At 41.4% G+C, this 26096-nt stretch overlaps 2 protein-coding genes across 2 annotated transcripts in view; both read left to right on the forward strand.

Moving 5' to 3' along the window:
• The first annotated feature begins 849 nt into the window (after positions 1–849).
• LOC124289405 (serine-rich adhesin for platelets-like) lies at positions 850–13945 on the forward strand. The gene is made up of 7 exons (XM_046726027.1): positions 850–888; positions 2630–3977; positions 4177–6782; positions 6824–7543; positions 7789–7856; positions 8936–9072; positions 13842–13945. The coding sequence occupies exons 1-7, from the start codon at positions 850–852 to the stop codon at positions 13943–13945; spliced, it is 5022 nt and encodes a 1673-aa protein (XP_046581983.1).
• Positions 13946–17041: 3096 nt separating this feature from the next.
• Positions 17042–26096, forward strand: part of LOC124289406 — a 43960-nt gene continuing 34905 nt past the window's right edge. The window contains 5 exon segments of the mRNA XM_046726028.1: positions 17042–20015; positions 21400–21516; positions 22138–22254; positions 23139–23255; positions 24019–24135. Of these exon segments, the coding sequence (XP_046581984.1) occupies positions 17042–20015; positions 21400–21516; positions 22138–22254; positions 23139–23255; positions 24019–24135 (3442 nt within the window).

The raw sequence follows: 26096 nt of genomic DNA on the forward strand, positions 1-26096 counted from the left end.
TGACCTTGATACAGCTTCGCTTTGTAAGCTGTCATACTGTTGGCCTCTCCCCTTTATAACCCTCACAGTTTCTCTTCTGCCAATATTTCCTTGGGGTTGTCCTGTTTGTCTACACATCTAGAGTTTCTCTGGTTACATACGCTTTCGTGTATGAATGATAACATATCTCAATCCTTCACCATCCTTAATATGTGCTACAGCAGGTCTTGAAACTTCCCTTCAAGGGCACAAACTCATTCAAAAGGATTCTTCGTCATGAGAGATTTACGGGTTCTATTCCTTAACTGGTGAGAATTCTTGGTTCAGATGTTAAAATACACACAAGTTGTTCTGGTACTCTTTGAGAAACTTACAAATGGTCAGAAACGACCAGCCTTCAAGTGCAATTGCTTTGTCTTTTACGAGATGAAAAGGGTCTTAAGAGAGTGGTGAATGGCGTCACGGACCAACTGCTGTAGCCCAGTCCATCACATGTGTCCATGCATCATCATCAGTGCATTTGATACTGTTGCTTCAATGAAACATGAAGGGTATATCTTTTTCACATTTCTTCTGTATGTTTACCAAAATTCAAGAAAGAAGATAGTTCATATGAAACGACACATATATATGAATTCATTTTTTATCTAATTTCAAATGCTAAAAGTACAACCGAATCCATTAAAACTAAACATGACATGGGTTGGACATCCAACCCTGAAACATTACCATCAACTTTACATTTTAAACAACCCTTAAATTTCGAATACGCTTTCTAAATGGAGGGACATCAGGTTGCATTTTAAACATATTCCACAACTGGGCAGATCGGTGACTGTGCACATGTCAGGTACTTCAATGAACTACAACATGCACCAACACCAAAATGGAATCCAGCGCTTCCGAGACGTGAGCAACATGTGCAGGTACAATGGAAATACAACCGGCTTCTAAAAGTCAGTTTATGGAAACTTTAGCTGAAACGCAAAAAAACAGAACAAGATAAATTCCATTCCAGTGAGTCTTTATCCCAATCATCCAATATTCCAAATTACGTCAATTAAATGAACAACAACTCCATTACCAGAATCAGAGTCATGGACTTGGGACTGATTTGTGATGGACACAGATCAACTCAAGCCCTGAGGTTCCTTAATGACTGCAACGATCAAAGATCACACAGTATGCTGATGTCTCCTACATTAACTGTACCCAGATTTGAAGCAGATATTGCCTCTTCATGCAGAAAGAAAACTCTTGTTGGATCATCTCTCGAGACTCTCGCAAATTCTAGCAACAACTACAGTAGATTCTAAAGATGTGACACAAGAACATCCTCTATCCACACCATACCAGGTACACACACACAGGGCTTTTCTGCGGGTGTAAGTTCCCTGGAGCAGGAAGTAAGAGGCGTTTTGTACCTCACCAGCTGTTGTCGTATGTGAAGACGCAGGACTTCTCTGTGGGTGTAAGTTCCCTTGAGCAAGAAGTAAGAGACATTTTGTACCTCACCAGCTGTTGTAGTATGTGAAGACGCAGGACGTTTCTACGTGTGTAAGTTCCCTGGAGCAAGAAGTAAGAGACATTTTGTACCTCACCAGGTGTTGTAGTATGTGAAGACGCACAGTCATGCACGGGTGGACGTCACTGTCAATGTGTTGTGGTCATCATATATCTCACCATTGCCCGACACGTGTGGAGTGAACTCATCTGTTTCATCATTATGTCTACTAACACAGAATCTATATAATATTTAACCCTCTTTTAGCTTAATTGACAACTTTTAAAATATTTTCAACTTTTACATAGTTCAAGCCTTTTAGAACCTATTTCCACATATTGTATTGTAAATATAGTTTTATATGTAGACTACATTTTAATGTACATTAGTAGTTCGTCCAATTAGTAGGTTCACTTTAAAATCATTTACCTTAGTAAGTGGTTATGTTTCTGACAATTTCGTTGTTTGCAGTGTTCATATATCTGTAATGTTATTTGTCGTTTTGGTGACATCCACGATCACGAGTATGGTGTCAGTAGACGTTTTACAAGTACTAGAATTCAGTATGATTGTAAAGAAAATGTAGTGAAGAGTTGTATCGACACGGCATACATTGAACAAAATGTTGATTGTAGATAGTTATGTCTCGTAGTTTGTCCCATAGTCGATATTGTCACTTGTGTAAATTTGTTGTAGTCAATCACAATCGATTCACACGTAAATGTATTCCAGTTATAGATTATATTACCGTAATGACTTGTAGAAGCCCACATGATGTCAAATATGGCTTTATAGCAAATAACCGAAATTCATTACTTATTATCCGTTCAGTATTTATGTCTAGTAACTTCCTATTTATTGAACATTTTAGCTTGTCTTTTTCCTTTTTCATATGTTGTCTAGATATCTTCCTCCCTGATCAATAACTGCATGTTACACAGACTTTATAAACCATCCCTTTTTCATTTGAACACATTTATGTATGTTCCCCGAGAGACGTAAGTATATGTATGCTCGTAGACAGAATGCACCCCTATCTTAGTTATCCATATTGGTGGCCAATTCATCTTGTATCTACATAATGGATTGAAATCATTTCATGATTTTTAAAGTACTTATGTCTTTAAAATATGTTGTACATTCCAGACAACAACGTCCGTGGAAGCTACAACAACGCTGTCAACGTCTGATACTACATACCCTCTGCCAGCTCCACCTACAACACTGTCGGTATTAAGTGTAGAGGACAGTTCGACGCTAGAGATAACGTCCCATGAATCAGCATCAGCACCACCTGGCACAGATACGTCATATATGATTTCATCCTCAACAGTATCAGTATCTTCAGCTACAGCAACATCAATAGAACCTGTCTCTACAGCTATAACGTCCCCAACTACGTCTGCTGGTACAACAATGTCCACGGTATCTACAGATACAACTACAACTTCAACAGCGTCTGCATCTGCAGACACAACAACAGCAGCTATATCTTCAGATATAACATCAACAGCACCTTCTGATACAACAACCACATCATCAGTTTCATCAGGTACAACACCAGATACAACAACGTCAAAAGAATCTGCAACTACGGTAACAACATCAGCAGTGTCTACAGATACTACAACAACAACGACAATAGCAACATCTGATGCAGCAACAACTTCAACAACAACAACAACGTCATCCGAATCTGCAACTACATCAACAACAAAAGCAACTGCATCGTCAGCTTCAACAACATCAACAGTACTACAGTCAGAAACAACTACAGTTGCATCTTCAGATACAACAACTCCAGCAGCACATTCTGATACAACAACTTCATCAGCAGCATCAACACCTACAGCAACAACATCAGCAGCAGCATCTTCAGACACAACTTCGTCAGCCGTCCCTTCTGAGACAACAACAGGACCAGCAGTATCTTCTGAAGCAGCAACTTCAGCAGCACCTTCTGAAACAGCAACTACTACATCAGCAACATCAACACCTACAGCAACAACATCAGCAGCAGCATCTTCAGACACAACTTCGTCAGCCGTCCCTTCTGAGACAACAACAGGACCAGCAGTATCTTCTGAAGCAGCAACTTCAGCAGCACCTTCTGAAACAGCAACTACTACATCAGCAGCATCAACACCTACAACAACAACATCAGCAGCAGCATCTTCAGACACAACTACGTCAGCAGCCCCTTCTGAGACAACAACAGGGCCAGTAGTATCTTCTGAAGCAGCAACTTCAGCAGCACCTTCTGAAACAGCAACTACTACATCAGCAGCAGTGTCTTCAGACACAACTACGTCAGCAGCCCCTTCTGAGACAACAACAGGACCAGTAGTATCTTCTGAAGCAGCAACTTCAGCAGCACCTTCTGAAACAGCAACTACTACATCAGCAACATCAACACCTACAGCAACAACATCAGCAGCAGCATCTTCAGACACAACTTCGTCAGCCGTCCCTTCTGAGACAACAACAGGGACCAGTAGTATCTTCTGAAGCAGCAACTTCAGCAGCACCTTCTGAAACAGCAACTACTACATCAGCGACAGTGTCTTCAGACACAACTACGTCAGCAGCCCCTTCTGAGACAACAACAGGACCAGCAGTATCTTCTGAAGCAGCAACTTCAGCAGCACCTTCTGAAACAGCAACTACTACATCAGCAACATCAACACCTACAGCAACAACATCAGCAGCAGCATCTTCAGACACAACTTCGTCAGCCGTCCCTTCTGAGACAACAGCAGGACCAGCAGTATCTTCTGAAGCAGCAACTTCAGCAGCACCTTCTGAAACAGCAACTACTACATCAGCAGCATCAACACCTACAGCAACAACATCAGCAGCAGTGTCTTCAGACACAACTTCGTCAGCCGTCCCTTCTGAGACAACAACAGGGCCAGTAGTATCTTCTGAAGCAGCAACTTCATCAGCACCTTCTGAAACAGCAACTACATCAGCAGCAGCAGTGTCTTCAGACACAGCTACGTCAGCCGTCTCTTCTGAGACAACAACAGGGCCAGTAGTATCTTCAGAAGGATCAGCTTCAGCAATACCTTCTGAAACGGCAACAGAACCTGCATCTACACCAACAGCAGTATCTTCAACTGCAGTAACAACGCCAGGAGTATCTTCAGATACAACAGAAACTACAACATCAGCAACAGTAGCTTCAGGTACAACAACGACAACATCAACAGTATCTTCTGATACAGCAACAACATCAGCAGCAATATCTTTAGCTGTAGCATCGACAGCAACAACTTCAGAAGTACCATCCTCCCATTCAGAAACAACAGCATCTTCAGCTACAACTTCATCAGCTCTACCAGCTGCAGAAACGTCATCAGCAACAACTTCAGAAGCATCACCTTCCCATACAGAAACAACGTCAACAGCATCTTCAGCTACAACATCATCAGCAGTATCAGATGCAGAAACGTCAACAGCACCTTCTGATACAACATCTTTAGCATCTTCGGATACAAATCCGCCAGCAGTATCTTCAGAAACATCTTCAGCTACAGCAACAACCCCAATAGTATCTTCGGATTCAACAATAGCGTCAACAGTATCTTCTGAAACAGCAACATCGCCGTCAGTATCGTCAGCCGTGACATCAACAGCAACGCCAGAAGTATCTTCTACAGCATCAGAAGCAACGTCAACGGTATCTACACCAACAGAAACAACGTCAATGGTGTCTTCGGCAGAATCTTCGTTGACAACACCAACGTCAACAGTATCTGCAACTTCCGCAACCTCTTCAGCAATATCCTCAGATACACCAACTCTAGCAGTATCTTCAGATACAATAACGACGACAGAAACTACCCCTACAACAACATCATCAGCTGCTGGGTCTTCAGCTACAGAAACACCCTTAACAGTATCTTCTGATGCAGCAACATCGTCATCAGTAGCGTCAACTACGACATCAGAATCAACAGTATCTACACATACTGATACAACATTCACAGTAGCTGCATCTTCATCACCCACATCAGCAACAGTATCTTCAGAAACAACAACATCAGCAGTATCTTCTGAAACTACAACGCCAGAAGTATCTTTACCAACAGCAACGACGTCAACAGGAACAACACCTACAACATCTGCAGCAGTTGGATCTTCAGCTACAGCAGGACCCTCAACAGTATATTCAGAGGAAACAACAACGTCAACAACATCTGCATCTACTGCAACAACATCAGCAGCAGTAGAGACAGATGCAACACCATCAACAGTCACACCGTCATCAGTGCCGTCAGCTACGACAACGGTATCTGCCAATGCTGAAACAACACCAGCAACTTCAGATATAACGTCAACAGCACCTTCTGATACAACATTATCACCAGGAGTATCTTCAACTACAACATCAGCGTCAACATCTTCTGCATCTATAGCAACAACATCAGCAACAATACCATCAGATGCAACATCAGCAGTATCTTCCGACACAACATCGACAGAAGTATCTTCTGCAACAGGAACAGCGTCAACAGCACCTACAGCAACGGAAACAACGTCAATGTTATCATTAGCAGAATCTTCTTCTACAGCAACAACGTCAACAATATCGTCTGATTCAGCAACAATGTCAACAGCACCTTCTGAAACAACAACACCGCCAGAAGTATCATCAGCAACATCAGAAACAGCAGCAGAAACAACGACAGAAGTACCTTCGAATACAACTTCCGCACTACTTCCTAATACAACAACAGCATCAGTGGCGTCTTCAGCTACAATATCAGTGCCAACAGAAACAACATCAGCAGTAACTTCAACAGCAACAACAATGTCAACAGTAGGAACATATTCTTCACTTTCAACCATGCTCAACAGTACATCTTTTTTGTCATCATCAGAGACTTCGACATGGGCAGTTTCTTCAGAGGAAGTAACTTCGTCACATGGTGTCATTTCCCAATTCACGTCAGAAGCCATTTCAGCACAAACTGAATATCCTTCTGTTTATGCTACTGAAACATCTCCAGTCCTAGAATCGAGCAGCAATGATGTTTTCTACTCAGAAGGTGTGACCTCAGAAGGAATAGTAAGCTCCTCCTCCGCTGTCCTTTCGACGTCAACATCAACTGCTACATCACAAGATGGAGTCACGTTATCATCAACGTCGGATATGCAGCCGGCTCAGTCTTCATCCTCTTACCTCGAGGAGACATCATCATCTTTGATAATGGAAGCAACATCTACTACATCTGTGGTAATGGCAGCAACCACATCGTCAGCGTATCTCGAAACATCATCTTTGATAATGGAAGCAACATCGTACTCGAAACATCATCTGTGATGACGGAAGAGGCTCCGACTGCATCTGTGGTAATGGGAGCAACCACATCGTCAGCGTATCTCGAAACATCATCTGTGATGACGGAAGAGGCTCCGACTACATCCGTGGCAATGGGAGCGACCACATCGTCAGCTCACCTCGAAACATCATCTGTGATGACGGAAGAAGCACCGACTACTTCAGTGGCAATGGGAGCGACCACATCATCAGCTCACCTCGAAACATCATCTGTGATGACGGAAGCAGCACCTACTACATCTATGACGATGGCATCATCAACGTCATCAACGTACCTGGAGGCAACAACATCAGCATACATTGGTGAATCATCGTCACATCTGATGATGGAAGCGACACCAACCACATCTGTGGCAGTGCCAACACCCACATCATCAGCATACGTCGGTGTATCATCATCATCCGTGTCATCAGTTCAAGAACCCACCACATCCGTCGCCCTACAACCAACTACATCATCACAGGTTGGTCAAACATCGTCCTCTGCGATAACTCAACCGCCAACATCCACAACTGTGACAACACAACCAACCACAACATCATCAACAACAGCCGTGGCAACAGTACTACAACCAACAACAACACAAGTTACACAAACAGCGAAGTCATATAGCGGAGTAATTAAGGTTACAGACGGAGCGACGTGGACGGAAAATCTCAACGACAAAAATTCGGATGAATACAAACAGCTAAAGCAGAAAATACTGAAATTCGTGAGTAGCTCACTATATTTCACTCATTCAGAAGTATCATTTTCAAATATGTCGACTATTGTAAATGACTGACCTTTAATCGAAATCGATGTTCAGAAAGGAACAATCAAGATTAAAAAAGTATAATGCTTTCTATAATGAAACATGAGACTAAATTGATATTATGTAAATAAAACGTTTTTATTTGATGCTATTGTTGCTGCTGTTTTTTATCACGATAATAACAGTTATTATAATTTTTGTAGCTCCAGCAAATCTTCGGCAATACTGATCTGGCTCCATACATCGACAGTATTGTCATTACTGGATTTAGGTAAAGTATCCAGTATCATCACAGCATTGTTCAGCTGTATATGAAACGAAATACTCATATTTCTAATCTGATCATACAGGATAAAGAATGAGGCGGGCCACTGAAAATCGATCTGAAAATTGCAGAACACTTTCAGATATTGGCATGAAAAAGGACTTGCATCGGGCCTTGTCTCTTTCTTGAGCATTCTTTATTTCAAATACATAGGTCGGCCATTATGTGTACTTGGAGAACATTGTTCTAACTTCTCGGGGGTATGGAACCATGACCCAGGATCATGTCCCTTATGTTACGCTGTCTAGTCTGATCCTAGTCTTTCTTCTAGGAAAATCAGACTTGGTGAAGGATTGAACCTTCTTCAAATATCATAAACAAAACTTCCTGAAAACTGTAGAATCAACGAGTGGACACCTCTTAACCTTATATATTTATGTTCGGTGCTGTAATAAGGTCAAAACATGCATCTTATAACTGCCGAAATCATTTGGAAAGTTTTGGCTTAATTATGGTTTCCTAATCTTTCCTAGATTTTTACTCTTTAAAGCTGACGCCAGGCCACACACCTGTCGTATACGTGAATATACACATAACGGGACATTATTCAGCATTCGTTAATCTGATTTAGTTTGGATATCTTGAAGACTTTCTGAGTATGGTTAACTAAGATGAATAATAAAACATTTAAACGCTTTTCAAAATATTGCTACAAGGACATTTTCAAAATTCACGGAACATTATATTTTAATTTTTTTCAATCGCCCCAGCACACACAGTCAGCCATCTAACCCACTCAGCCACCTCATCTTCTACGTCTAACCCACATGGCTGACATTAGGTGCTGGCGATTAGCTTCCTGACTTCCAGAGTGTGGGTTTTATACCAAGATGGGACACTGCCTAACAAAAGTACTAGGATCTGCACTATTCTTATAAAGTGCAATCCCCAAATAACATATGCTGCAATTGCCATTGTTTAAATGGCATTGTGTATTCAGAATGATTACAGTTGAAATGTGCATTTAACTTTTTGATTAGATAGGTTGATTATATATCTCTGAAGGCGGATCACTCATGTTGCAGACAAGGCAGTGTTGTGGTGGAGTTTGAAGTAGGCTTTACGACTACAACGGTGGTGGACAGTGAAATAGCCGGCCTCTTCAACGCAGGATATCAGAATATTGCCAGTCCAAATTATACATTGAACGACGTATATACAGGTCAGAATATATTACAGAACATGTTAAAGATATCCTGCGTACAAAAGTAGAGTATGAAGGAATATCGGTGTAAATACCAAAGTACTTAAGCAAAGATAAGTGTTGACGACGTACAGCACAAAGACATGTGTTTAGTTTGAGCGTTCCACATGCAGTGCGTAGTGTGTCTTGATTTTGACACTTTCGAGGAAGGATGATTGTGTTTGTGGACCATTATGTCTTCTTTGAGTGGCATTTAAGATGTTGCGCAGTACAATATTGACAGATTTTATGGATAACAACTTCTTTAATATCGTGAGTGCGACGTTTCGATACAGATTCTTGTACCGTTGTTGCGCAGGAATGACAACGCAGATTCTTGTACCGATGTTGAGCAAGAATGACAACGCAGATTCTTGTACCGTTGTTGAACAGGAATGACAACGCTGATTCTTGTACCGTTGTTGAGGAGGAATGACAACGCTGATTCTTGTACCGTTGTTGAGCAGGAATGACAACGCTGATTCTTGTACCGTTGTTGAGCAGGAATGACAACGCTGATTCTTGTACCGTTGTTGAGGAGGAAAGACAACGCTGATTCTTGTACCGTTGTCAAGCAGGAATGACAACGCTGATTCTTGTACCGTTGTTGAGGAGGAATGACAACGCTGATTCTTGTACCGTTGTTGAGCAGGAATGACAACGCTGATTCTTGTACCGTTGTTTAGCAGGAATGACAACGCTGATTCTTGTACCGTTGTTTAGGAGGAATGACAACGCTGATTCTTGTACCGTTGTTGAGCAGGAATGACAACGCTGATTCTTGTACCGTTGTTGAGGAGGAATGACAACGCTGATTCTTGTACCGTTGTTGAGCAGGAATGACAACGCTCATTCTTGTACCGTTGTTGAGCAGGAATGACCAAGCTCATTCTTGTACCGTTGTTGAGCAGGGATGACAACGCTGATTCTTGTACCGTTGTCAAGCAGGAATGACAACGCTGATTCTTGTACCGTTGTTGAGGAGGAATGACAACGCTGATTCTTGTACCGTTGTCAAGCAGGAATGACAACGCTGATTCTTGTACCGTTGTTGAACAGGAATGACAACGCTGATTCTTGTACCGTTGTTGAGGAGGAAAGACAACGCTGATTCTTGTACCGTTGTCAAGCAGGAATGACAACGCAGATTCTTGTACCGTTGTTGAACAGGAATGACAACGCTGATTCTTGTACCGTTGTTGAGGAGGAAAGACAACGCTGATTCTTGTACCGTTGTCAAGCAGGAATGACAACGCAGATTCTTGTACCGTTGTTGAGGAGGAAAGACAACGCTGATTCTTGTACCGTTGTTGAGCAGGAATGACAACGCTGATTCTTGTACCGTTGTTGAGGAGGAATGACAACGCTGATTCTTGTACCGTTGTTGAGCAGGAATGACAACGCTGATTCTTGTACCGTTGTTGAGCGTTGTTGAGCAGGAATGACAACGCTGATTCTTGTACCGTTGTTGAGCAGGAATGACAACGCTGATTCTTGTACCGTTGTTGAGGAGGAAAGACAACGCTGATTCTTGTACCGTTGTCAAGCAGGAATGACAACGCTGATTCTTGTACCGTTGTTGAGGAGGAATGACAACGCTGATTCTTGTACCGTTGTTGAGCAGGAATGACAACGCTGATTCTTGTACCGTTGTTTAGCAGGAATGACAACGCTGATTCTTGTACCGTTGTTTAGGAGGAATGACAACGCTGATTCTTGTACCGTTGTTGAGCAGGAATGACAACGCTGATTCTTGTACCGTTGTTGAGGAGGAATGACAACGCTGATTCTTGTACCGTTGTTGAGCAGGAATGACAACGCTGATTCTTGTACCGTTGTTGAGCAGGAATGACCAAGCTCATTCTTGTACCGTTGTTGAGCAGGGATGACAACGCTGATTCTTGTACCGTTGTCAAGCAGGAATGACAACGCTGATTCTTGTACCGTTGTTGAGGAGGAATTGACAACGCTGATTCTTGTACCGTTGTCAAGCAGGAATGACAACGCTGATTCTTGTACCGTTGTTGAGCAGGAATGACAACGCTGATTCTTGTACCGTTGTTGAGGAGGAATGACAACGCTGATTCTTGTACCGTTGTCAAGCAGGAATGACAACGCAGATTCTTGTACCGTTGTTGAACAGGAATGACAACACTGATTCTTGTACCGTTGTTGAGGAGGAAAGACAACGCTGATTCTTGTACCGTTGTCAAGCAGGAATGACAACGCAGATTCTTGTACCGTTGTTGAGGAGGAAAGACAACGCTGATTCTTGTACCGTTGTTGAGCAGGAATGACAACGCTGATTCTTGTACCGTTGTTGAGGAGGAATGACAACGCTGATTCTTGTACCGTTGTTGAGCAGGAATGACCAAGCTCATTCTTGTACCGTTGTTGAGCAGGAATGACAACGCTGATTGTTGTGCCGTTGTTGAGGAGGAAAGACAACGCTGATTCTTGTACCGTTGTTGAGGAGGAATGACAACGCTGATTCTTGTACCGTTGTTGAGGAGGAATGACAACGCTGATTCTTGTACCGTTGTTGAGCAGGAATGACAATGCTGATTCTTGTACCGTTGTTTAGCAGGAATGACAACGCTGATTCTTGTACCGTTGTTTAGGAGGAATGACAACGCTGATTCTTGTACCGTTGTTGAGCAGGAATGACAACGCTCATTCTTGTACCGTTGTTGAGCAGGAATGACCAAGCTCATTCTTGTACCGTTGTTGAGCAGGGATGACAACGCTGATTCTTGTACCGTTGTCAAGCAGGAATGACAACGCTGATTCTTGTACCGTTGTCAAGCAGGAATGACAACGCTGATTCTTGTACCGTTGTTGAGCAGGAATGACAACGCTGATTCTTGTACCGTTGTCAAGCAGGAATGACAACGCTGATTCTTGTACCGTTGTTGAGCAGGAATGACAACGCTGATTCTTGTACCGTTGTTGAGCAGGAATGACAACGCTGATTCTTGTACCGTTGTTGAGGAGGAATGACAACGCTGATTCTTGTACCGTTGTCAAGCAGGAATGACAACGCTGATTCTTGTACCGTTGTTGAGCAGGATTGACAACGCTGATTCTTGTACCGTTGTCAAGCAGGAATGACAATGCTGATTCTTGTACCGTTGTTGAGCAGGAATGACAACGCTGATTCTTGTACCGTTGTTGAGCAGGAATGACAACGCTGATTCTTGTACCGTTGTTGAGCAGGAATGACAACGCTGATTCCTGTACCGTTGTCAAGCAGGAATGACAACGCTGATTCTTGTACCGTTGTTGAGCAGGAATGACAACGCTGCTTGACAACGGTACAAAAATCTGTATCGAAACGTCGCACTGACGAAATAAGGAACTTGTTATCAATTAAGTTTGTCTATATTGTACTTCTCAACTTCTAAAATGCCACTCAGAGAAGTTAAAATTTCCCATCCAAGCTCTATGGTCCTTTGGCGTCATAACTTCTACTGTCGTACTTGACTTACCGGTCTCGTGTGTTCCCTGTTGAGTCAGTGTTATCATACAACTATCACCAGAAACCGATATCAATATTGGAAATTGACTTTTACGTATCACTTACTTTTCATAATGGTACATGATGTGTGTATGGACGACGACACATGGTGTGTGTGTGGACGACGACACATGGTGTGTGTGTGGACGACGACACATGATGTGTGTGTGGACGACGACACATGACGTGTGTGTGGACGACGACACATGACGTGTGTGTGGACGACGACACATGATGTGTGTGTGGACGACGACACATGGCGTGTGTGTGTGGACGACGACACATGATGTGTGACGACACATGGTGTGTGTGTGGACGACGACACATGATGTGTGTGTGTGGACGACGACACATGATGTGTGTGCGGACGACGACACATGATGTGTGACGACACATGATGTGTGTGTGGACGACGACACATGATGTGTGTGTGGACGACGACACATGATGTGTGTGTGGACGACGACACATGATGTGTGTATTGACGACGACACATGATGTGTATGGACGACGACATGATGTGTGTGTATGGACGACGACACATGATGTGTGAATGGACGACGACACATGATGTGTGTATGGACGACGACACATGATGTGTGTATGGTCGACGACACATGATGTGTGTATCGACGACGACACATGATGTGTGTATCGACGACGTCACATGATGTGTGTATGGACGACGACACATGATGTGTGTGTGGAGGACGACACATGTGTGTATGGACGACGACACATGATGTGTGTATGGACGACGACACATGGTGTGTGTATCGACGACGACACATGATGTGTGTATCGACGACGATACATGGTGTGTGTATGGACGACGACATATGATGTGTGTATCGAGGACGACATATGATATGTGTATCGACGACGGGATCCACTGGACCATTCCGATTTTAATACCCCTTTCATACAGTTGTTTGACAAATTTATAGAATAAGTTCACGAAATAAATGTTTTCCCGGTATTCATATACATGGAGAAAAGCAATCATGCCGATTCTGACACGTGGAACTGTTTACTTCTTATGCTTGAATGGCTGCATATTTTAACTGGCATTTCCCCTGATTATGTTTCTTGTTTTCGTTTTCATTGGTTTCATCAAAGAGTCTCCGATATGCCAAACTTCGGACTCTTCCCACTTCCCAAAGCGGCTAGAAGCCAAACACATCAACAACGTTAATCGCTATTCTAATAAGAGAAATCCTATTGCTTACAGATTTCACTGGTAAAGTGCCAGATTCAAACTCTGCTGCTCCAATTCAACAAGAAGGTAAGTTCAATCATCCCATCTCAAGTGATATCCCAGTGCCTTACTTATAATTGAGTTATTAGATTTGTTTGCACTACACATAATATTACCTACTTGTCAAATGCCGAAACAGGATTGGATTTATGGATTCGCTAAAAATGTATCAATTAAGAATGAAAAGTCTTCAAATATGAAAAGGGGTGTCATCACCTGTATTCCAAAATCCAATAAAAACAGAACACTACTTAAAAACTGGAGGTCTATCACTTTACTCAATGCCATTTATAAAATTATCAGCTCCTGTATTGCACAGAGATTAAAAGCTACTTTAGATAATCTTGACCGCCTCCGTGGTGTAGTGGTTAGAGCGTCCGCCCGGAGAGCGGAAGGTCGCGGGTTTGATCCCCGACCGCGTCAAACCAAAAGACGTTAAAATATGGTACTTGTTGGTCCCTGCCTGGCGCTCGGCATTAATGGGTACAACAAGGACTGGTCGGCTCGGAGTCAGTATAATGTGTCTGAGTGGGGTATTCATGCTTCACTGCGGCATGGTATCTCAGTGGGCTAGCACTATAAAACCAGCTTAAGTCTGGGCTAGTACAAGCAGCCGCACATACACATACACACGCATGCACGTCGTCATATGAGCGAAATATTCCCAAGCACGACGTTAGACCCAATTTCACCTCACCTCACCTTAGATAATCTTATTCATTGTAATCAAACTGGTTTTATACCAGGTAGGACTATTAGCGAAAATACAAGGCTGCTATATGACATAATGTTCGAAACAAAGAAACAAAACATTCCTGGCTTGCTAATTCTGTTTGACTTTGAAAAAGCATTTGACACTGTTTCTAAAGATTTTATCAACCTAGTTTTACATAAATTTGAATTTGGATAAATATATTGACTTTTGAAACAACATCTTGTGTCATCCAACATAGTTTTCTCTCTGAATTTTTTGCTAATGGACGAGGATGTAGACAGGGAGACCCACTTTCCCCTTACATTTTTCTTTTTGCAGCTGAGATTCTTGGTAGTATGATAAGAAACAATGAAAACATTAAAGGTATTGTCATCAATGATATGGAATTTAAACTGGATCAATACGCTGATGATACCGAACTATTTCTTGATGGAACTGAGGAGAGTTTATATCTTGCTATCGACACAATTAATGCATTTTATAAAATGTCAGGTTTGAAAATAAATTTAGATAAATCAAAAGCAATCTGGATTGGATCAAAAGCTAAATCTACTGATAAAATATGTAATGACCTGAAAATTGAATGGGTAACGGGTGAATTTGATGTCCTAGGTATTAAATTTACACCAGATCTTGAAAACCTATGAGTAATCAACACCAGAAAGAGACTGGAAGAAATTATTAGATTCTTAGCATCTTGGAGAAAAAGACATTTAACACTTATTGGTAAAATAACAGTAATAAAAATCCTAGCAATCTCCAAACTAGTTCATATTTTCAATTCTTTGCCCAACCCACCAGCAGAATTTATTACTTCGCTTGAAAAACTATTTTTTAAATTCATTTGGAATGATAAAAATGGTAAAATAAAGAGGAGTGTAATAAAAAAAATAAATATGAAGAAGGAGGAATGAGAATTATTAATACAAGTAAATTTATTGATGCTTTGAAATTATCCACCTTAAGATTTTAATTTTAAAAATGTGAAAATAAAAATCCATGCAATATACCTTTCAAAGATATATTTAACTTTGGAGCAAATTCTGAAACTTTTATTGAGATTGAAAACCCTTTTTGGCATGATGTGCTAAAAGCACGCAAACAACATTATGTTGACCCAAATAACATTAATGAAATTCTATCTCAACCACTATGGTTCAATCACAACTACAAAAACATATTTCTTAAAGAATTGGGCAGAGAAAGGGATTATGAATATTAGGGATATATGTGATGAAAATGGATTACTATCAATAGAATCTTTAAAAGAAAATGATCATATCAAAGGTACTTTCTTAGATTTCAGATATTTAGTGAACATATTACCTGAATCTTGGAAACATACTTTAAAGCACTGTCTCTCTATTCCACTCAGTAATTTGAATGTTAGCCAATGCCAGATAAATTTAGTAAAAGCATCAAAAGGCTGCAGATTTTTTTATGATAAACTTATTTGTAATGATAAATATCCAAACATTTGTAATAAATGGCAGCTTTTATTTCCTGAAACTGACTTGGATTGGAAAAATATATTTACAGTATATAGAAAAGGATTGCAAGATACAAAGCTTATAGACTTTCAATATAGATTTAAACAAGGTATTATCTACACTAAAAAGGAATTGGTCAAAATGAAAAAAGTTAACAACAGTTTGTGTTGTTTTTGCAAAGATGTAAATGAGAGTGTGTGTCATGTGTACTGGGAATGTCAGGAGACTCAAACCTTTTGGATAAACCTACAAATTTGGCTTAACAATTTTAGCCACATCCATTGAATTATCAAAAAACACGATTTGGTTTGGTACTCAACGTGAAAATAGACTACTAAATCACATCATCATTGCTCCGGAGAGACATACTAACTTATGTAGTATTAAAAATATACTTCCAAATCTAACTATATATATAAAAACTATAAAATCATATATCAACAAAAAATAATAAAATAAATAATTTCCATCATAAATGGAGCCTTCTCTCCCCATTACTTGGATGACTCAAACTGTATTGATTTGTACCTGACATTATGTATACATTATCTATTTAATGACTTATGCATGTTTATAAAAATATTAAAACAGTAATATCTCACCTGTACATCATGTAGCCATATTACTTTACGCCGTATGTATCACGGCTTTGTATATATGTAATAGTTTAATCTTGGGAACCAATAAAATAAAATGCCGAAACAGGTTTTTAAAGTTGGCAAAAAATTAATGCCGTAACATGTTTGTCGTTAATTACAGTTACCTCTGCCCCCACACACCAGGATGCATCTACCCATGTCGCTGAGGAAAATCCTGTGCAAACATCAGCTGCTGCAGAGCAGATATCTGCTTCAAGCAGTGTTGTTGAAGAAAACACAGTGAAAACATCGACTGCCATCGACACAGACATGTGGAGTAGTGTTCCAGAAGAGAGTTCAGCGCAACATCAAAGTTCGACTGCTAACCAAATGGATGTATCAAGCACTGTTGCAGAAGAGAGCCCAGTGCTACAACAAACATCGTCTGTAATCCAGATGGACGCTCCAAGCGGTGTAGCAGAAGAAAGCTCATCGATGCTTCAAACATCGACTGCAATCCAAATGGTTACTTCAAGCAGTGTAGCAGAAGAAAGCTCAGCGCTACATCAAATATCGTCTGCAAACCAAATGGACGCTTCAAGCAGTGTTGCTGGAGAAAGTTCAGTGATACATCAAACATCGTCTGCAATCCAAATGGACACTTCAAGCAGTGTTGTTGGAGAAAGTTCAGCGTTACTTCCAACATCGACTGCAATCCAAATGGACACTTCAAGCAGTGTTCCTGGAGAAAGTTCAGTGATACATCAAACATCGTCTGCAATCCAAATGGACACTTCAAGCAGTGTTGTTGGAGAAAGTTCAGCGTTACTTCCAACATCGACTGCAATCCAAATAGACGCTTCAAGCAGTGTAGCAGAAGAAAGCTCAGCGCTACATCAAACATCGTCTGCAATCCAAATGGACACTTCAAGCAGTGTAGCTGAAGAAAGCTCAGTGATACATCAAACATCGACTGGAATCCAAATGGACACTTCAAGCAGTGTTGTTGGAGAAAGTTCAGCGTTACTTCAAACATCGACTGCAATCCAAATGGACACTTCAAGCAGTGTTCCTGGAGAAAGTTCAGTGATACATCAAACATCGTCTGCAATCCAAATGGACACTTCAAGCAGTGTTGTTGGAGAAAGTTCAGCGTTACTTCCAACATCGACTGCAATCCAAATGGACACTTCAAGCAGTGTAGCAGAAGAAAGCTCAGCGCTACATCAAACATCGTCTGCAATCCAAATGGACACTTCAAGCAGTGTAGCTGAAGAAAGCTCAGTGATACTTCAAACATCGACTGCAATCCAAATAGACGCTTCAAGCAGTGTAGCTAGAGGAAGCTCAGCGATACATCAAACATCGTCTGCAATCCAAATGGACACTTCAAGCAGTGTTGCTGGAGAAAGTTCAGCGTTACTTCAAACATCGACTGCAATCCAAATGGATGCTTCAAGCAGTGTAGCTGAAGAAAGCTCAGTGATACATCAAACATCGACTGCAATCCAAATAGACGCTTCAAGCAGTGTAGCTGAAGAAAGTTCAGCGCTACATCAAACATCGTCTGCAATCCAAATGGACACTTCAAGCAGTGTAGCTGAAGAAAGCTCAGTGATACTTCAAACATCGACTGCAATCCAAATGGACACTTCAAGCAGTGTAGCTGAAGAAAGCTCAGTGATACATCAAACATCGTCTGCAATCCAAATGGACGCTTCAAGCAGTGTAGCTGGAGAAAGCTCAGTGATATATCAACCATCGTCTGCAATCCAATTGGACACCTCAAGCAGTGTTCCAGAAGAGAGTTCAATGCTACTTCAAACATCGTCTGCAATCCAAATGGATGCTTCAAGCAGTGTTGCTGGAGAAAGTTCAGTGCTACTTTCAACATCGACTGCAATCCAGATGGTCGCTTCAAGCAGTGTTCCAGAAGAGAGTTCAGTGCTACTTCCAACATCGACTGCAATCCAAATTGATGCTTCAACCAGTTTAGCTGAGGAAAGCTCTGTGATACATCAAACATCGTCTGTAATCCAAATGGACACTTCAAGCAGTGTAGCTGGAGAAAGCTCAGTGATATATCAACCATCCTCTGCAATCCAATTGGACACCTCAAGTAGTGTTCCAGAAGAGAGTTCAATGCTACTTCAAACATCGTCTGCAATTCAATTGGACGCCTCAAGCAGTGTTCCAGAAGAGAGTTCAATGCTACTTTCAACATCGTCTGCAATCCAAATGGATGCTTCAAGCAGTGTTGCTGGAGAAAGTTCAGTGCTACTTCAAACATCGACTGCAATCCAAATGGATGCTTCAAGCAGTGTTCCAGAAGAGAGTTCAATGCTACTTCAAACATCGTCTGCAATCCAAATGGATGCTTCAAGCAGTGTTGCTGGAGAAAGTTCAGTGCTACTTTCAACATCGACTGCAATCCAAATGGACGCCTCAAGCAGTGTTCCAGAAGAGAGTTCAGTGCTACTTCCAACATCGTCTGCAATCCAAATGGATGCTTCAAGCAGTGTAGCTGAAGAAAGTTCAGCGCTTCATCAAACATCGACTGCAATCCAATTGGATGCTTCAATCAGTGTAGCAGAAGAAAGTTCAATGCTACTTCAAGCATCGACTGCAATCCAAATGGATGCTTCAAGCAGTGTTCCAGAAGAAAGTTCAGCGCTACTTTCAACATCGACTGCAATCCAAATGGACGCTTCAAGCAGTGCTTTAGAAGAGAGTTCAGTGCTTTATCAAATAGGAAACATTTCAAGCAGTGACTTGGTTTTACATATGCAAATGTCAAGCACTACGTCTGGTATAGACGGTGATTCAACCATCGGGATCACCAGATCATCCCAAACATTGGCCTTACCTGTTTTAGTCAGTATCACGGCTTCATCTGTATCTGATTATCTAGCAACAGCCTCTACGACAACTACCATCAGTAAGAGCAACAGCCTCGAAGCTTCACCAGCAGAATACACAGAGGTCACGTCGTCTTCAATGACGAGTATATCAGCTCCATCGGTTGCAGCAACAGAACGTTTCAGCGTGGGAACAGTGACATCAGTAACAAGTCAAAGCTTGTCCTCGTGGGCAGAGTTGTCATTAGAGTCGACATCATACAGCCCTTCAAATACAGAAGCCGTGTCAACAACGGACTCGATTCAGTCGTCAATGTCTCTGCAGATGTCGCAACTGCAGATGTCAACATCGTCAACACCCATTACTGTGCTGACGTGCAGTGACGTCGGTGTCAACGCGTCCTCTTGCATGCTGTCTACGCTTACAGAGACATCGTCGATGGCGCTGGACCAAGGAATGACGGTGTCGCCTTACAGTACAGAAAGTGTCAGGTCATCTTACATAGGTCAGTATAGGCTAACCTGTAAAGATCCGTCCCAAATGGGACTCACCCTCCAAACATACTAGAATCTGTACTTTACTTAAAAAAGAGTAATCACAACTATACCTTATGTTATTTTCCCAATCCCTCGATTAGTTCACATTTAACATTTAATTTCCAGAGCCTGTCGTTAGAGCCGACTAACAGGATCTGTTGGTCAGGCTCGCTGATTTGCCTGTCACATGTCATCGTATCCTACTTGGGTTGATGTTCTAGATTCGATTATTTACAGAAATATAACTATGTCACATACCAATTATCCTAAACCCTGAAACAGAGTACTGAAAAAAATTCAATAGCAACTTGAAATGACTGAGCAATAAGGTGGCCATCTTGATCCTGCTTGAAGTTGAACAAAATCATCAAGTGAAAATGTAGGTATGAGACACAGCTAATTCCTGATATGAACGTGTTCTAAACTGCCAGGCAAAAGAAAGTATTCTTCCGATGGATGAAATTAAAACAAACCCAAAATGTTTATTTGTTGGTGATGTGTTTGATGCGGCTATCACAGTTGTGTTAAAGATCCTACGTTTGCAGTGTTTGAGTGTTTCCACTCTACTTATGTCTTGACATCGTTTATAATGCTTTGGTCACACCCAGTGTTGAAGTCTTTACCTTCTTTTGCCCGGCAGTTCAGTCTCAGATCCTGCAAAATATATTTATTTCATGTCATGCAATAAACTAACAGAGAATGATGTGTTGCAATACTACCTTTGTGTACACTCTGGACATGGACTGCCTCCGTGGTGTAGTGGTTAGAGCGTCCGCCCGGAGTGCGGAAGGTCGCGGGTTTGATCCCCGACCGTGTCATACCAAAAGACGTTAAAATTTGGTACTTGTTGGCCCCTACCTGGCGCTCGGCATTAATGGGTCTTGTCGGCTCGGAGTCAGTATAATGGGGTATTCATGCTTCACTGCGGCATGGTATCTCAGTGGGCTAGCACTAAAACCAGCTTCAGTCTGGGCTAGTACAAGCAGCCGAACATACACATACACACGCATGCACGTCGACATATGAGCGAAATATTCTCAAGCACGACGTAAAACCCAATTCCACCACCACCACCACACTCTGGACATTGTTAATAACACAGTAAAATGCCAAAGCGATATGTTCATCTGATGGAAGATGGTAAATGATGGTTGAGTCTGTTATGAGTAAGCGAGTATGGTTTTATGCCGCTTGCAGCAATATTCCAGCAACATCACGTCGGGGGACACCAGAAATGGGCTTCACATATTGTACCCATGTTGGGAATCGATCCCGAGGTTTTAGATTAGGTTACCCCACCGCCCTAGAGTCTGCTGTGAAACATACTCCATTCTGATGTGTTTTCTTACCTAGAGATAGACGAGTGCCAGAGCAGCCCGTGCCCAGTCCACTCCACGTGTATAGATCTGATCGGGACACACAGGTGCGAGTGCAACATCGGCTACATAATGTCGGGGGAGATCTGCACAGGTGAGAACGGCACTGGTGATTGGTATTACAAGCATCAGGTACAAACATAACATTAACCGATGACCACAGACGTCAGATGTCAAGATGCGGAATATTCTGTAGAACTTGGAACTGTCCACATTTGCGTGTCGTAACAAAGGTCGGTTTTCTTTATAAAGACCAGATACTGACTGGGTTGTTTTCTGTTGTGCGTGTGCGTTGTTCCTTCCACTTAAACATATTGATATGACAAGGGTGACGTTATATCGGTATTTCAGTCTCAATGGGTGGAATAGGGAAGACGTCTGACGTCTATCAGGTTTAGAGTCTACATCAGACTATGCAGTACATTAGGTTGTAGAAGATATCATGATGGATCCAGTCAAACACGCTGGGCTACCTTCGTTGGTGGAGTCTGTCTTTAAATGGGAACGCTACCCAGCAATTCTCATTTTGCTGCGCGTGATTTCATTATGAGTTTGGCGTTGAGTGTATGTGGGTGTTTCTTGTTATTAGTAGTTTCAGGATGCTGGTGGTGATGATGATGATGATGATGAAGAAGAAGAAGATTTAACGTGCTCTTCCTGAGTTAGTGATTTCGCAACCGGAAGTTGTTTCATGCTGTATGCTTGTGTTCCACAGATATCAATGAGTGCTTGGTTAATCCATGTCCTGAGTTCTCTACCTGTGAGAACACCGTGGGAAGTTATACTTGTGACTGTGTACAAGGGTATGTCAAAGATGGCGATAAATGCAGTGGTAAGTACATTTTGCGACTGACAAGTAAACCTCAAGGACTAGTACTGTGAGGAGAGCTCTGGTGAAGCTAGGTACTTAGAGGCGCAATGTCAGGCTTTTTCGACAATATTTTGGCCTATATCTTATATGTATTGTGTGTGTGGTGTGTTAAATTATATGGTAGCTTCCCTGAGGGCTGATAGTTCGTATGGATACCATGCTTTTCTTACTTACCTCGCACGTCGAAACTCAATCTCATTACTATCAGACTTAAGGGTATGCTACCGCAAGGGCGGTGGGGTAGGCCAGTGGTTGAAGCGTCCGCTCGTCACGCCGAAGACCCGGGTTCTATTCCCTACATGGGTACAATGTGTGAAGCCCATTTCTGGTGTCCCTCGACGTGATATTGCTGGAATATTACTAAAAGTGACCTAAAACCATACTGACTGGCTTGTTGCCCCCACACAAAGTCGACATTGTCTGTCATAAAGCACCTTTTCTCGCTTTACTGTACTTTTTTAGTGAAAGCTTCTACCCCACCGCCACCGCGTTCTAGGAATGGGTATTGAGTCATGATAGTGACAAAACAATCAATAACCAATATTTACGTATGTATCCTCTGGTTTCTGCATGATACAGATAGCTATAAATCATCATTGATTGTATTTAAAAAGGATATATGTTCTTCTCTGCATCCATTGTTACTCTGTTGCACTGTTATAATTATTTGTTTATGTTTATTATATACGTTTTTGATGTTTTAAGATGAAATGCTGCAAATGTTTCACATTCGCTTTCAAACCGACCTAGCATGTAGTCTGTTCTTGAAATCTCGGTTTATTAAGCATTGTATTGTATGATCGCTGTGTCAATCATGTCTGAAGATGCACGTTTTCAAACCGTAGACTTTGACGAGTGTGACGCTGACCCTTGCCCCAGCAACTCTGACTGTACCAACACCCCCGGCAACTACACATGCACCTGCAGGAGCGGCTTCCTCGACGTCGGTGACATCTGTCAGGGTAGGTCACAAACCTTTCACTTGGATTTTATGTGTTCTGTAGCTATGAAACTTATCAGGGCCAATTCCATTTTTCGTTTTCTACAGAATCCTAGAAGGGATATAGTCGCGTTGGAATATTGCTGAGTGAGGCGTTAAACAATACACAATCTAACAAACCCGGAAAAGAAACGCAACCAATACCCATTGGCCGTACAAGATTGTTTCTAAGTGGCTCTTAATTTCTGTTTGCAAAGAAACTTTGGCGTCTTTCTCAAGCACACGTAAGGACTTTTATCTTTGAAATACACAATGCCAATTTAGAAAGTGGTCAAATATAACGTATGTTATATTTGGGATTACACTTTCTTAGTAAAGTTACAGATTCTAGTACTTTTGGGGTTGAGTCCCATCCGGGATTCGAACCCACACCCTCAGAGTCAGGCACCTAATCGCCAGCACACAAAGTCAGACGCCTAAGCCGCTCAGCCACCGCGGCTTCCACAAAAATGGAAGTCGGACAACTGGTAGTGTAGGCTGCGGACTTTGTGTACCCCTCTGATAATTGTTAAATGGTACGGCTCCCACGGCCGAAAGCTATGAAACACACAATGCCATTTTAGAAAGTACTAGAATCTGTACTTTACTAAGAAAGTGTAATCTCAAATATAACATACGTTAGACTTTTATCTTGTGTTTTTTATTTGGGCAATGGTACCATTTTGGATACAACTCGACAAGGATATGATTTGTTTGAGTAATTGTTGTTTGTTCTCTATCCATAGATATGAACGAATGTGACAGTATGCCGTGCCAACAGGACGCCGACTGTATCAACACCCAGGGCAGCTACTACTGCGTGTGCAAGCCAGGTTTCGTGGATGACGGTGCTGTTTGTAAAGGTGGATAACCTATTGCCATGGAATCGGTTATCGGTTATATTTATAATTGTGTGTTGGCCAGTTATATGAAGCACAGAGAGGAATGTTTAATGACGTAAACCCATGTAGATCAAAAGCATATTGGGATAAAAGGTCAACACAATAAAACATTAAAAATATGAATTGCATTTAATGTCATTGTAAAGAAACTAAAAACAATATCTTACTTTTAGGAATTTTCTCGATAAGGAATTTTTAATTATGAAATTCCAAACCAATTAAACAGAATATCAATTATATTTGTCTCTATTACCGAAAAAGTTCAGGACACCTAAACCTATTAATTTGGGTATTTATCGTAAGTCAAAGTTGTAAGTTTCACCTACATATAAAATTGGCGCTACACTGATACCGACTAGGATTGCATAATTGCAGCCTTTACTACTCGCCATATCTTTACTATAGAAAAATCCGAGCGCGGGTGGTTAGAATTTTTTCTTACAATCTTCATGGATACTATAACAAAGTATACGTCACCAGAATAACACCCATCGTTACTTTTAGAGAAGTAAAACGTTATTTAATCAGTTTCGAGACACGACACACACCCATTTTCAACACTGATGTGTGCGTTGATATTCCGTGTCAGATCGCAATTGTCTCCAAATTGTACACACTATACATGGAACTGAACGACCACATTACTTTAATATCACCAGCATATTTATATCAGCAAATGACGTATATTTCGATTATTTGGCCCATTGTTAATGTTGTTCTATGGGAGTTATTCTGGTTACGTATACTTTCCTATGGTATCCATGAAAACGCTGAAAAAAAATCTGATCACCCTTTTTGATTATTCTATAGTAAATATATGTGTTGTCGCCCAGTAGTGGAGACCGCCATTGTGCAGCCCTTTTCGGGGTCAGTGAAGCGGTACCGCAACATACCCCGCAAACCAGACTGAAACAGAACTATCTTTCCCATTCTTCTGAATGTTCACAAAGTGGAGCAAAGTGGTTGTATTGCGGTTCTACTTGCAAACTGCAGGATCCCTTTTCCTCTTTCATTTCTGTTCTGTTTTACCGATACCGAAATGACATTTTGGGTAATAAAAAGGCAATCCCTTTTGAAGACCGTATTTACCAGTAAGAGAATATACGTGTATTTTTTTATATACCTTTTTTCACCTGTACATATACATTTGTAGTTTTTACTTGTATCTACGGTAATAAAAAGGCAATCCCTTTTGGGTAATGAAGTGTTATTATCTTATTTTAGTGTCAAGATGAACTATTTAGCTTTACATCGGAATGTGCTTACTCTGTAATTTGGAATGCACATTAATGTAGCATACACACAAGGCAGCGCTTGTCGTCTAATGAATCAAATGTTGAACGTCTTAAAAGCCTTCTACGTTAATGGGTTGCCTGTAGCTGTTAGTAAGTTTGTATTCGCTAAACACATCCTCCGTTTTTCGATTTCATTGAAATTAGGATGTAATGATTCGAATTGAATGCAGATTCTTGGGCGAGGTTATTTCAACATTTCTTCCTTCACTTTCTCCTCTCGGTTGTCGTAGGTGTTGGGTGTTGTTCAGTAATACATGCCTTGTGTATACAGTCCTCAGTTAACTTTGATGGATAAATTCGATGCGGTGGAAAATTCTGACCTTCAGTGAACCAAACTTGATTTGAAATCACCAGAAACAATGCTACAGTCATATATGACGCTGGGTGTCAGGGGGGATTTGGATAAACTCGAGTATTGACCAGGGGAGTGTCGGGGAACGTTAAACCTACGTCACTTAGTTTAGACGGGAGAACTTTTTTCATTGTAAAATTGAGTGAAGGGTGAAAAAAGTTAGAATCTCATGGATAGCTGTAAGCTGACTTTAACAGCTTCTTACTATCGTCCTCCTTTGCAGTCCAACTAAATGTCATGACGTCACATCATCCGTCAGTCTGTTATAGCGGGTA

Source organism: Haliotis rubra, unplaced genomic scaffold, assembly GCF_003918875.1.
Source record: "Haliotis rubra isolate DU_JTF1 unplaced genomic scaffold, ASM391887v1 Scf44, whole genome shotgun sequence".
NCBI lineage: Eukaryota > Metazoa > Mollusca > Gastropoda > Lepetellida > Haliotidae > Haliotis > Haliotis rubra.